Source organism: Spea bombifrons, chromosome 1 (genome assembly GCF_027358695.1).
Source record: "Spea bombifrons isolate aSpeBom1 chromosome 1, aSpeBom1.2.pri, whole genome shotgun sequence".
NCBI classification, from domain to species: Eukaryota; Metazoa; Chordata; class Amphibia; order Anura; family Pelobatidae; genus Spea; species Spea bombifrons.
Window position 1 is genome coordinate 126,073,524 of NC_071087.1, and position 14,522 is coordinate 126,088,045.

The 14,522-nt window shown below is 38.6% G+C and overlaps 1 protein-coding gene across 2 annotated transcripts in view; it reads left to right on the plus strand.

Moving 5' to 3' along the window:
• Positions 1-14,298, plus strand: part of IFT81 (intraflagellar transport 81) — a 37,850-nt gene extending 23,552 nt beyond the window's left edge. For both annotated transcript variants that reach the window (XM_053472857.1, XM_053472850.1), the window contains 8 exons: positions 455-604; positions 1,658-1,786; positions 2,134-2,223; positions 3,613-3,699; positions 4,785-4,856; positions 4,935-5,020; positions 6,502-6,547; positions 14,032-14,298. In XM_053472857.1, coding sequence (XP_053328832.1) covers positions 455-604; positions 1,658-1,786; positions 2,134-2,223; positions 3,613-3,699; positions 4,785-4,856; positions 4,935-5,020; positions 6,502-6,547; positions 14,032-14,214 — 843 coding nt within the window. In that variant the 3' untranslated portion in view covers positions 14,215-14,298. The remainder of the gene's footprint in view (positions 1-454; positions 605-1,657; positions 1,787-2,133; positions 2,224-3,612; positions 3,700-4,784; positions 4,857-4,934; positions 5,021-6,501; positions 6,548-14,031) is intronic.
• The last annotated feature ends 224 nt before the right edge of the window (positions 14,299-14,522 follow it).

Below are 14,522 nucleotides of genomic sequence, written 5' to 3' on the forward strand. Positions count from 1 at the left end.
CTATCACAGACGGCACCGATTAACCCGGGGCCGTCACATCTCATCAAATAGCTTTTTTTTTCAATTTACAGCCATTGTGCCCATACACAATTCTAACCAAATAATGTTTGCTTCTCTATATTCTTGTTGTATTTAATCTAATCAACATCATCCCACTAATGCAGAGGCAAATCTGAAACTCCTTTTATAACAGGTCTCCATTAAAAAATATTCAGAAATGTATCTTAATAACACAGGTTTCCAGGTTTCCCTAGCTTTAGTGAATTGATTTTATGTGTCCCTGTCATTTTATTTATGTCGTTGTTTTAAAATCTCCTTTCATTATTGTAGATGCTATGCTTTTTATCTTATTTCGCTGGTCTATTTGTGTTACGGTAATGTACTCCGATATAGGTATAGCTGTCATCCAGTGCAGTGATATTTTCAATCATTAACACCCTGTTCTCTCTTGCAGTTTAAACGTTATGTCAGCAAGCTTCGTGGGAAGAGCTCCGTGTTTAAAAAGAAACGTCAAGAATTGGCAGAACTTGGCGCAGAATGCGGAGTACTGCAGAGAACAGAGCAGATCCTGAAGCAACGCCATGAGAGCGTTCAGCAGCAATTGGTAATTCACTATTATTCACTTGTAGTACACCAGGATGCAATTATTACTTGGGATCTAGTTCTGGTGATTATTAACTTTTTCTTCTAACTGGTAAACCGGTTGTATTTTCCTACTTCTGTGTTTGTCTAAGAGGACTTGAAATTGCTGTTTCGGGATTGGGAACACAATGAATTGATGTTAATGCGGAAATGGGAAGCATACTAATTTTAAAGAACTTCTCTTCTGTAGACAGCTGGTGTCGAGATTACTGGTATATGTTTCATGGTCAAACACCACTGTTCTGCTGGGTTTCATTCCGGCGTCTGTGAAAATATGACTTGGTTGGTTGAATGAAGGACACTTTGTAACACATGAAAAAGCCAAAGTGCAAAGAGATTTACATGGCAATTGATTCCTCTGTAATATTCGGAGTGAGTTAGACAAAGTGCGTCACTCAAAAGTTGAGAAGCCAAGCACGGCTATGTATACAGTATATGCTGGCATGAGGTTCCCATGCATTAAGGGCAGGAAATACACTTTTTAACCAAATTGTATCTAGTTTAACAGAGACACAGGGCCAGTGGAGCAACCCAGCTTCATTGGACCATGCTTACCCACTTTTGGAATCCTATAGATGGATACATGTCCACGAGTGGTATTGCTTTGTGTAGAGAAACATGTCTTCTCCTTCTCTTACAAACACCACACACACACACACACACACACACACTGCTGGAGGATCATTTCCTTGGGCATAACTCTAATCTTCTAGATTTTATGCACGTTTAAGCAGGCCCCTCCTTACCTTTTGTTTCTTCTAGTTTTTGTAGATAAAATGACATTATGCACTACTTGTTATGTGCTGTTTACCCATTGTACAGTGCTGCTGAATATTAAGGTGTTATATAAATCAATAACTAATAATAATTGTGGGGACTGTCACAGCAAATTTGGGATTGCTATGCTGCCACCTCATTTAAGGTGGCTGCTATAAATGTGTGGGTCAGCAGTGACAATACTGTGTGTGTGTACATATATATACATATATATATATATTTTTTCTCTTTGTTGCAGCAAGTAATTGAACAAAAACGAGGCATTTCTGGGTACAGCGACACTCAAGAAGAACTAGAAAGAGTATCTGCCTTAAAAAGTGAAGTGGATGAAATGAAAGGACGGACTCTTGATGATATGTCTGAAATGGTGATTATTTGTTTCTTCTTCTCTCTCTCTGATATAACAAAAAAAGGATATAGCCATATTAGCCCAAGAGAAAATGGAGTTGAAGCAGCTACCTTAAATTGGGCCGATTGACAAATTGTCTGATTCTAATAAAGATGTTTGTTGTCTATCATTATATATTTTTTATTATTTTGCTTTGATAACATTAGAAAATGCCCAAAAATGTGACTCGTTCCTCTGAAAAAGTGATGTCATTGATGTTTATCATTATTCTTTTATTCAGAGTATATCATGTTCATATTTAAATGTATACTTTAACATATTAATTGTAATACGTTCACGATAACATTGGTGTTCTTCTATGCCAGGTAAAGAAACTGAACTCCATTATAGCAAACAAGAAAAGTGCTTTGGCTCCAGTGATTCAAGAACTAAGACCTTTACGTCAGAAATGTCAGGTTTGTACTTTCGATTGATCTATTTTTCTTTGCCTCTGCATTTTTATTCTTAACATATTTGACTTGTGTTTGAGAATAGATAGCTCAGCTGGACACTTGTGACACACTGACTTTGTGTAACTGTGTTGTGTAATGACTATAGCATGATAATGCAAGAGAAGAATGACTAGCTCTGTTATTCTGTTCAGGAAATAATAATAATGTATGGGAAACATTCTGTTCGGCCCTGTCCATTTCAGTGTAATATCATGTTTGCCAGTCTGACATTGAGGAAATGAAAAATAAATATATACACACACACACTTAAGTGCTTTAATCTGTAAAAATTTATGATAATTAGGAACATTTTAGTCAATGCTTAAGAAAAATGTTTTTGGATGATTTTAAACCTGTGAGTAGCACTTAGTGGAAAACTCCATATGAAAATGGGTAGAAAGTAGCCCCTTCTTCTCCTCTCAAGAAATTATGCCTGGGAAAAGTTTATTCTTGTTTTTGAGTAATGTGTCACAAGCATCATGATGTATAAATCACCCATTATAGTTTGCTAGTTATTGTGAGTGCTGGGCATTTGCATACATCAATAAATAATTGCATATAAGTACATGTGGAGTCCTTGCATGTATCCCAAAGGTAAGGAGGTGTTTTAGCTGGCTTGGCTCTTGCTTCCATTGCTATTTGTTTGACAAGCTGGGTTTAGCGGCATAATAGATTACTAACATACTTATATGCCAATGTATATACACGTGTGAAGTGGGTGCATAGAGAAAAGGTGGCTTTTGTATGTATGTATGTGTGTGTATGTGTGTATATATATATATATATATATATATATATATATATATATATTACCAGTGATGGGGACATATGTAGCTCTGCATGGCTATTCTGATTTATTCTAAAGTGACCTAATTTTTATATGTGACAGTTTTGTGTTGATTTTATTTTACTCAACAGATTTTGTTTGTAATAAATCATCTTAAAACATTTTCTTTTCATAGGGGACTTTAATAATATATATATGAAGTGCTGGCTTCACTACTTTTAGGTTATATATATATATATATATATATATATATGTACAGAATATTATATAAATAACTATTTTCATAGTAAAGTAGATAACAGTTATTATGCATATTGTCAAACAAATTAAAATAATAGATACATTTGAGTCTTCAGGGGTAGGCCTTTACATCTGTTATCATTTTATCATTAATTTGATGATAGCGGTTCTGTGTGTGTGTGTGAAATGATACGCACCTGCTTATTTAAAGTTAGGAAAGCGCTATGTGCCAGGGTGACGACTTGGAACACGCATTACTTTTTTGCTATGTGCTGAGGGATTGTTGCAGTCATCACCGACATGAATCTTTGCCCTTTTCACATTAGGAACTGACCCAAGAATATGATGAAAAGAAGGCTCAGTACGACAGCTGCGCTGCTGGCCTCGAGAGTAATCGTTCAAAGCTGGAGCAGGTATAATTTCGTATAGTATGTTTTGTGTAATACGTATTGTTTGTACCTGGCTTTGCTCCAAACAATACGTTTATGTTGTTATTGGAACATACAGCATATGGCATCGGAAAGGTTGCCATATACCTAACGAGGGGAGTTAAACATGCATGTGGTAGGGATATGGCTACCCTGAATCCAAGACGAGACCAAGAACTGATAAGTCTAGATGGGCTGAATGATTCTGCCGTTACATTCGTGTTTCTACTAGAGCTCAAGCCTTGGAGTCATTTTGCATACCACGTTTAGGTTGATTGCAGTTGGCATGATCTTTCGTGTTTGGAAGTGGATATAGGTATAGATTACATTGCTGTCACTTCTATTTCTAGTGGGTAGTTACCAGCCCTCTACCCCAATCCTACTAACAGATGACTAAATATGAGTAAAAGTGTTACTTAGCGCGTATTATGTGGCAGGGTAACTGTTCCAGGTGATTTTCTGAAAAAATTTAAATAAAATCATGAAAGGCTAGACTGTAAGCACTGTATATGACGAGCTGATGTAATTAAAATGGCTAGATCAATATAGCCACATCTAGTAGAGAACTTTACTAATGAGACCTATCCTTGCTTGCACTACTGGGAATTAAGTCATAATGCTGATTCACTAGCTTTCTGTATTAGACAAGATCTCACTGGAAATAACTGGCCATCTGCCGGCAGGATTCTGTGGATTTGGGGTTTATATATAAAACACACAGACAGGTAAACTTCAATATCTCCTCTTCTTAGACAGAAATAAATCCATTATGAAAAGAACACAATGGATCACTTTCTTCCAGGAACCGGCAAACACGTTAATAGTTCCAGTACTTCTGCTGTAGCCATCAATACTGGGTCTAGAAAATATTTTACTTACCACCATACGGTCCTGTCAAAGTGCATACACCTTGTAATTACTCTGTTTGAGATTAAATAGCTTAAAAAGAAAGGCTGATTACATTTTGAACATGACTCACAACTGCATTATTACAAGGCTTTGAAATGTAAGATGCCGTTAGAATCCAACATCTGCCGTTGCTTATTTTATTTATCTTCCTTAAAACCCAGGATGTCCGAGGCCTTCATGAGGAGTGCAGCCAGGCTGAAAGTCAGTATCACTACATCAACTTGATGAAAAAGGTTAGGAGGATCATGTTGACAATGTAATGTGTGTCTAGAAACAAGATATACAAGTATTCACCCCATTTTCTTCCTTAGGGTGTCGAGGTACTGCTCCAGCGCGCAGCAGATGAAATGAAAGCTTATGTCTCCCCAGATTCACAAGAAAGAAGGAAATCCATCAGGTATGCTATTTTTTTGGTTTGTTTATTGCAGAGTTAAGTTTTTAAATGTATTTTTGTGCCCAATAGTATCTGACTCCCATAGTCGAAGAGAAATTGTGGTATAAATGTGTATTTTTTTTTTTTGGTGCTAATCACTAAATAACAATAAAAGAACATCTGACAAATATTTATACATTAGATGCGCCATGTCTTTTGGTGTGATTCCATACGTTCTTCGTTCAGGGATTGCCCAGTTGCAATTTTGAAAGCTCACGGCCGCCCCCTTTTGCATTTGTGACACATTCATGAATCACCCCCATTACATCTACACAAACACAGACTTTACTTATATCTTTTATAAAGGAGTCATGAGAGCAAGTATAAAACATTAAGGTACATTGTTTTGGTATTATATGTTTATTTTCCTGTAAGCAGGACTTCTGTAAATGTTACTCAGTAAAGAAGATTTTGCAGATGAGATGCATCACAAATGGGAAAAGCTGCATATAAATCCAGGGATTATGGATTACACATTGCTGTTACCAAGGCTTCTTTCATTAAGAGCAGGTCATTGTTAAATGATGGCTAAAGTCACATCCTGCATTTTCTACAATAGAAGATGGGTTTGGAGTATTAGAGTCAGGCGATTTCAGTCATATCCCCTCCAGAGATCAACCATAGAGGTAGTCGGGTTTTTTTTCTGGCACATATTACAATCTTATATTTTATATATTATATCTGAAAATGATAAATACTCCATCGTTTGTGTTGCAGAATTCCCCACCTTCATTACCTGCCTATAATACTATAGATAAGACGATTATCAGCTAACTTTCCTTTTTATATTTCATCAGTATCGTACGTTCCAGATTTTCTTGCTACACTAACAGATGAGGGCCTGGAGACTTCATCATGTTTCATAGATGGAACTGGTGTTATCTCTGTAGTGAGTTCACATTTTCCATGATAAAAACATCCATCATTTGAGCACTGACAAAATGTGAACTGTGTATTTTGTTATCTAAATTTAGCACGTTTTAAATTCTGTCAAACATTCTTTCCGAGGACAGAATTATAAATAGTAGAAAAAACAATATTAATAAAGCCATGGTGCACTCTCCCAGCTTTATGTTCATTTACCGTCACTTTATCCATTATTGGATGTCTTTTATTAGATCCAGAGGTAGGGGTAATCTGCAGGCTCTGCCAATGTAATCTTCTGTATGTAATGATGAACGCGGACTCTGTGTATTTTGTACAGGCTTGAGATTAAAACATGGTTTAAATTGACTGCATCCATTTATTTTCATCACTAGTATCAAACTGGAAACAAATTTCAAAAATATTCTGCGGCTTTTTTAAAAATGATTATTGGGATCATATGCAATGTTATTTTAGAAGAGAGAACATTGGGTATAGTAAAAATGTCTTACAGTTATATAGTGCAGCATTTCTTACCTACTGTGAATTTAAATATCTCATTTTTGTTTTGGGGCTTACAGGGAACAATATACAAGAAATATCTCCGAGCAAGAGAATCTGGGGAAGGTAAGGATTTGCTGTCCTCTTCTGCTTTCTGTGTCTAGTGACGGTGCTTGTTGTTAGAGCTCCATGAAAGGTGCCGTTACACTACTGCGAAGAAACATCCAAGTTGATAACAGGCATCACACAATTGAGACTTTTGTCTATAGATTAACAGTTATTTCCACATGAAATAATCTGTTATTCTATACATTTACTTATTTGTTTGTTATTGGCTGAAAAAGTGTTTGACTATAGGAATGCCCATTATCAGCAGAGCCAGGTGCTTCCAGCATTGATGTCCTGCGTAAATACAAACAGATTAAGTTTTATTTTTGCAAATCAATAAAAAGACAAAGGAAGTTTGCAAGAGACTTATGGTTTCAACTCTTTGACTTCATTATACATAATGAAGGACCATCCCCAGTAAGCATGTGCTGCAGGACAGGCTTGGCTGGCCCCATATAATGTATAGTTAAATCAGGGAGATTACTTCAAATTGTCCTTATACATTGAATAATGCATTATACAGGGCCAGCTTCAGTAGTTCATGTTCAGTAAGTTAAAAACAGTTTTAGTTTTTGCTTAATATACTATATATATATATATATATATATATATATAACAACTGCATACTAGCCATTTCTATGTGTTATCTGTTACCTTTATATTTTAGATAAACACCCTGACCTCCTTATTATATTACCATTGGTAAACAATACAAAGGCTTAGTCTCATTCACGCAGCATGACACTCTGACTAATAAATGTCTGCGGAGGAAAATATTTAATAGGGCTTCTTTGGCTTAGTTAATGATTGTGCTTTCTGGTTTGTCTGTACGTATTACTGATGCAGACATTTTGAGGTTTTGAACACCGTGCCCTTCTTCCTGGAGATGTAGGAAACATGATCAGTAGATTTGATGCCATATTCCAGGGCCATTATTCACTACTGCACGTGCAAAGCATACATAAGATGTATTTTATCATTAAAAGGGAATGCAGAGAATGCATTAGGAAACAGGCATTGTGTGGCATTTAGGTGATATTACTAAGGCAATGTCGGCTACTACTAAACGTTTTGCCAATTTGGAGGAAAAACCCATTGTAGAAGCAGAAGCCATGGATTTCCATTAAGCTGAACTCTTAAGTTTGAGTCCCTTTCGACAGCCAGGCTTTATTTTTCTTGAATAAATCATGACATTGTATAATATGTCATGTTGTTCATCTGAGGTTGTATTTTCCTAATATTTAGACCTGCTAAGGAACAGATAATTGTTATGTCCTGATATGTAAAACCATAGAATTCAAAACGGTGTACTTTCTTTTCCATACAACTGTAATTTGTGTGGGTACGCTAAACATGGCAAACAAGGGGAAGAATCATGGGTAAAACAAAAAAATGTTAAAAGTGGCAAAAACTTTCCTGCTAGGGAAGAAAACCATGTGCCACTAAGGGGTTAAATACATCTCTGAAGTGATGTGAACTTCCATTGAAGAGTGAGGAATGACAACATGTTTCCATGACAACCTTCTATATGGAGATTTTAACGTGATGGTTGTAGGTAAAACCGGATTATACATATTGAAGTAGACACATGTTCAACATCAATGATCAGGAGACCTTGATCCTTAACTCTTTTCATCTGCAAATGCAGTAGTAATGATATGCATTTATAGTTTAATAATACGTTGGTTTAATACAGCAAAATGTAAGCATGATTTACAAAAAAAAAACCCCAGCAAGAGTCCAATGATGAAAACACGATTCAAAATAAATTGAATTGTTTCTCTGCATACTTGACAATCCACTTAGCATATGACACAGTCTCGATGCTGAACAATCATAGACGATCATGTACGGTATGGAGGAAATGGGGCCAGCGCTACCGATAGGCAAACCGAAAAGTGAGAGAAAAAGAGAATGAGAGGTAATGAGGAGGGATCAACAAGAAGGAGGAGAAATAAAGAGGAAGAAGGAGAGATAGGAGGAGATCTGGGTGCTGGGGCAAGTTCTATGGGTGCTGGGGCAAGTCCTATGAGTGCAGCATGGGTGCCAGGGCTGGCCTGTGATCTATGCTTGCAGTGTAGGTGCCATCAACACGGGAGAGGTGTTGTGTTTACAATGCGCTCTGCCCCTTGTATACCACCCTTGGTGGCGCCATGCATATTTTTTCACAGGAACACTTAATTGCCATGTGACACAAAAGCAGGCACTGATGAGTTGTATGAGAAAGTATAAAATAACAGACCTGCGAAGGGTTATGTACTTGGCATACTACAGTGTGCAATTAAAGATGCTGACAAAGGTTCCCATATATTATGGTCTGCAAAATGCTTTAACCCTTTGCATGAAGAGACGTGTGGTGTTGTGGCCTTCAAATGGTTGTGAAACCGCAGGCATTAGAAATGAGAACCATGCTTAATTAAGTGAAAGCTTATCCATGTCGTTTCCTACATTAACAGCATGTAAAAACAGTGCTGTCGCAACTTATGCCCCCCTAGCTGTATAAGAGTTACAACGGGTATTTATTTTAGGCACGTCCACATATACATAAATATTATCTTAACTTGTATGCCGCTTCACCACAGCATGCGCGCACTTTAAGGGTTTGGCTGCTGCTGTTACTATGTCAGTGTTTCTTAACCCCTCCGCATAATGGGCAGACATAATTTCTTCATTTGATTTTATTATTTATACAAATACAAGTGTACGTTCTATATTTTAATGGGGTGGCTTCAGCACTGTTAGGAAATCTATATTTGTATACCTAATGATTAATAATGCATCAAAACAGATTTTATGAATGGGATCCCTCCATTCAGACTTGTCTTTTTTTCCCCAAGACAAAGAAGAGCATGGGATGAATATATGGTATGCGGGAAGCTATTTCCCTGCCTGTCTATTTATAGGAACTGGGTCTTTATCATAACTCACAGCAGCTCTCGCAAAGCTGTACTCGCTGTCCTCGCTAGATAATGTCTGTTTCCCATGCCCTCTGTTGGATAGACCAGCCTTTTTTCCCAAGTTGGAAGAGCGTATAATTGTTCTGGTAAAGCCCAGCTCTGTCGTGCAGACTGTGAGAAACAGGCATTGTGGAGGATTCTGGGTAGGGTGTAGTGACGTCTGAGGATTCCAGCAGGGGTTCATCAGGTGTAATATGATACTCCCGACTATTTTTTCACCAAAATAATGGAAAGTCTCTCTCCATGGGGATGCTATGCACACACCACTCTGCCCTACAGCCCAATTACAAGTCACACCTGCTTTTCACGCAGCAGACCGGGCTGCAGAACTATTATCAAAAATGGTTATCCTTTACAAAATGGTTATTAACTGAATACTGCGCCCTTTCCACGCTTACTGTCTTAGTAAGATAATACTATCCTCAAGCACATTTTATAACCACAGGAAACAAGATTGAACAACAAAAACATTAAAAAAAGAAGCAGAACTGGCACGTAAAAGAGCTTTGTGAAGTCAAATAACCATTGAACACGTGTTCATGCTAATTTATCCAAAAATAGGTTTTCAGCCGTCTAAGTTCATTAGGATATATGTCAGTCTTTGTATGGTTCTGCTTCTCCACCGTCTAAAAATCCCAACAAAGTAAACCTCTGGTACATTGAGTCGAGTTTTGTTTTTATGCGAGAACAGCTGAACAGTTAAATGCACATGCATGCGGTGGGGGGGGGCGTTCACCTGAAAAGGTGATGAAAGCATAGATCTGATAATTCTGAGGAATTCGTCTAAAAAAATTATTAGCCTTCATGTTAGGAAATAATAACATTTTTGGGCTAAATACTATTAAGCTGAATTGATGAACACCAGTCCTCTGTGAGTTCATACACCATGTAATACACCAAGATCAGCAAGACTGTATGAATCGGACATCAACGAAATATGTCCAAAACTAAGCACTTGTGTACTTAATAACTAACACAGGGGCATTACATACTGTAGGTCCCAAAGGTGCTGCTGTGTCCAAAGACATCTCTATTTATTAGTAAGGTTGATATTATTATGAGCAATGAGTATTATCTGTATGTATATACCTATATATATATATATATAATATACCGTATTGGCCCGAATATAGGCCGCACTTTTTTCCCCCACCAGTCTTTAAAGTGGGGGTGCGGCCTATATTCGGGGTCTAGCGCCCGACGCCCGGGACATGCAGTCCCGGGCGCCGGGCAGGCAGCGGGGTTAGGATACAGATCCCCCGCAGCGGTGCAGGGGACCTGCATCCTACTGTCTGATACGCTCAGACAGCCTCCCCTGCCGGCACTTTCCACGGGGGGGAGTACCGGCACGGGAGGTTGTCTAAGCGCATCGCACGGACGTTCACCGGCAGCGGCAATGCACCGTTGCCGGTGAACGTGCGCACGATGCATTCTAACCCCCCCCCCCCGACTTACCAGGGCAGACTCCCGGGTGTCTTGCAGGGCCGGCGGAAGACATCTACGCAATACGCGTATACAACTTCCGGTACCGGCACTTCCGCTGAGTGCCGGCACCGGGAGTTGTATACACGATGTGCATAGATGTCCTCCTCCGGCCCCGTAAGACACCCGGGAGTCTGCTCTGGTAAGCCGGGGGGGGGGGGGCAGAGTGGCAGCGTATCTCGAGGGGGGGAGGACAGAGTGGTAGCGTATCTCGAGGGGGGGGGACAGAGTGGCAGCGTATCTCGGGGAGGGGGAGAGGACAGAGTGGCAGCATATCTCGGAGGGGGAGGACAGAGTGGCAGCATATCTCGGGGGGGGGGACAGAGTGGCAGCATGTTTTTTGGTGCTTTTTTAACCCCTTCGTGACAAAGGCTGATTTTCCTTTTTGTACCCTTCGTGACAATGGCTGTTTTATCGTTTCTGCGGTGTTTGTGTTTAGCTGTAATTTTCTCTTAACCCATTTACTAAACCCACACAAGTTATATATTGTTTCTTTCAGGACAAGAAGGGCTTTCTTCAGACACCAAAATTTTTTTCATATGATGTAATTTCCTATAATAAAAATATTAAAATATGACGAAAAATTGAAAAAAAAAACACATTTTCTCACTTTTATTTGAAAAATCTTTTATTCATCATAAAAAACTACTGAAAAAACCTGCTAAATAGATTCTACTATTTGTCCCGAGTTTAGAAATACCCAATGTTTTTATGTTTTTTTGCTTTCTTCTACACGTTATGGGGCAATAAGTACAAGTAGCGTTTTGCTAATTCAAAACCATTTTTCTCTGAATCTGGTAATTCTGTCTCTATGTGGTATTTGGGGCATCTTTGAAGCCAGCAAATTAAATTTACCCCACCAAACCATATATTTTTGAAAACTAGACACCCCAGGGTATTTTAGATGCTGATAGTTTAACCCTTTCCATGCACTAATCCTACCACCAACCCTTGTCAAAGTTTGTGATAGTAATTGTTTTTGGTGTTTTTTTCACATACTTTGTACTTCAGGTGTGAAATTACAGCTCCTGGTATATGTTGCTGTCACACAACACCCCGATATGTGTCCAGCAACATCTCCTGAGTACATTGATACCCCACATGCATGGGTTTGTCAGATTGTTTGGGGGCAAAAGGGCCACATTTGGAACATGCCTCCTCAGCCGTATACCGCTGCATGGTAACAATTGCAGCAAAAATAGTGGGGAAGGAAAGGGTTAATGGTCCTAATAAAAATAAAAAAAACCTACAAAAATGTAAAAAAAAAAGTAAAAAAAAAAAAAAGTTAAAAAAAAAGTAAAAAAAAAAAAAAAACCCCAAAAACAATTGCCACTATGCAAGATCACTGTTTATGCAGTGATCAATGGCAATGAAGGGGTTAATATTAAATGGGTGGCTCTTATAAGAGCCTTTGGATCAATATATATATATATATATATATATATATATATATATATATATATATATATATATATATATATATATTTTATTGGGAATACACACTGATCTGTCTCTCTCCCTCACTAGAAGCAAGTGAGGGAGGGAGGCAGATCCAATACTGATCAAAGGCAATGTTTAGAAAACATTGCCTTTGATTTAGCAAATAATGATCACTCTTATGAGTGATCTGACCACTAGGGGTGCTATTCACTGGATGTCCATGACATCCAGCAACCCCCCCCGATGATGTCAGCAGGCTCCGCCCCCCGGCTTGATGGGCGCCGCCATCTTGAAACACCGCGTGTGTTTCGAAGACACCGGCACCGGGAAGGTAAGTTAAGCATTTAGGAAGCGATCGCGAGTCGCTTCCTTTGCTAAACAGGTGTTGCAAAGATGCCTCGATACTGAGGCATCTTAGCAACACCAGCTAAGCAAAGGAAGCGACTCGCGATCGCCATGTTTGAAAGACGTGCAGTCTTTCAAACTTTTTTTTTTTGCTCCTAGGAGCGATCGGGGGGGGCCGTGAATGTTTTTTTTGGTGTTGCTCAATGCCTCGATGTCGAGGCATTAGAGCAACACCGTTTGAGTGAAAAAATCGATCACGGATCGATTTTTTCACCCGTTTAAAGACGTGCCGGTCCTGGCACGTCAATTGTCATAATCGTCACGATTTTGAGTGACGTGCCCGGACCGGCAATTGTCATCAAGGGGTTAAAGAAAAAAAAATTTTCTTTAAAAAAGCACCAAACTTTTAGGGTGCGGCCTATATACGGGGGCGGCCTATATCCGAGCCAATACGGTATATATTTATTAGCATACTTGTGTTATGTAATATGTATGAGCGCTGAATTCATACATGCACATTTGCAGTGGTACGTGGGAAGTGACTATGCTCTTTGACATGTGATTGCTGTTCCTGCAACTGCTTATCTCCATTTTACCTTTCTTTGTAACATATAGTTTCCAACATTCTACTACAATCTATTGAGACATGTTGTGGTTGGAAGCATATCGAGAAAACCTGTCACTGTGAATGATATTTTTTAAATTCATATAACTATGTATATTTACTGTTGGAATTTAATTAACTGCAGACACTCCAGCCATCATATGTACTTTTATCCCCCCATTTGCCGCTTTCTCTATCTCTCGGCTCCTAGGCTTGCAGGAGTTGTTTCACGTGGTGATTTTGGTTAGAGGACTTTCCTATCCGTGATTGGCTGCTTTAAGCATGCGTTCCACACTTCAGCAGGACGAGCTACATCATTTGTACAGAGAACCATTACAAATATAGCTGATATGGTTTATACTGTTTCTATTAGGAATTTTTCATGAATTTGTATGACTTTAAAATGTTTTGTTACTGTTCTCCATTCATGAGTTGTAGCTATATATTTATAGTTACAGCATTACTGTTACCGTAATACTTTGCAGTGGTGATTTCATTAGAGCTCCAGTTGCTGCTCGTTATTCCCTGCTATCCACCTGGTTTGCCTACCCATGAGATATCAGCTTAATTATTTATCCAGTAAGATCAAAGTTCATTTTCATTCTAGCTCGTCATACAACTTGAGTAAAAACTGTATACGTCAACAACTCCTGTGTGTGTACTTTTCTCAACAGAAACTACGAGAAAAGCAAAAGACTGTCCGAGAAAGTCATGCTCCAAACATGAAACAAGTCAAAATGTGGCGTGATCTTGAGAATCTTATGGAGTGCAAGAAAATGTGTTTTTTAAAACAGCAAAACCAGGGATCGATTGGTCAGGTTATTCAGGAAGGAGGAGAAGACCGCCTTATATTATAGACTGTATAAGTACTTTGCTTTTCAGTTTAAACCTGTATGTAGTTTATTTCCTCACTTAAATACATTATCTGCTCGATTTTACTGAATGAAGAAAAAAGAAAAGAAAAGGCCTGATTATAAGACAACCTTATTGGAAAAAAAATTGTCACAGTCTTCTTACCCCTTCTTCTCCAACTGCTTCTGTGTCTCTGTCTCCTTTTCCACAGCTCTGCTTCTTCTCTTGCCTCCTCTTGTTCTGTCTCCTTTCTTCGTTTACTTCTATCTGGTATCATCTCCATTACCCAATGTAGTTACGCAAAGGGTGGAGC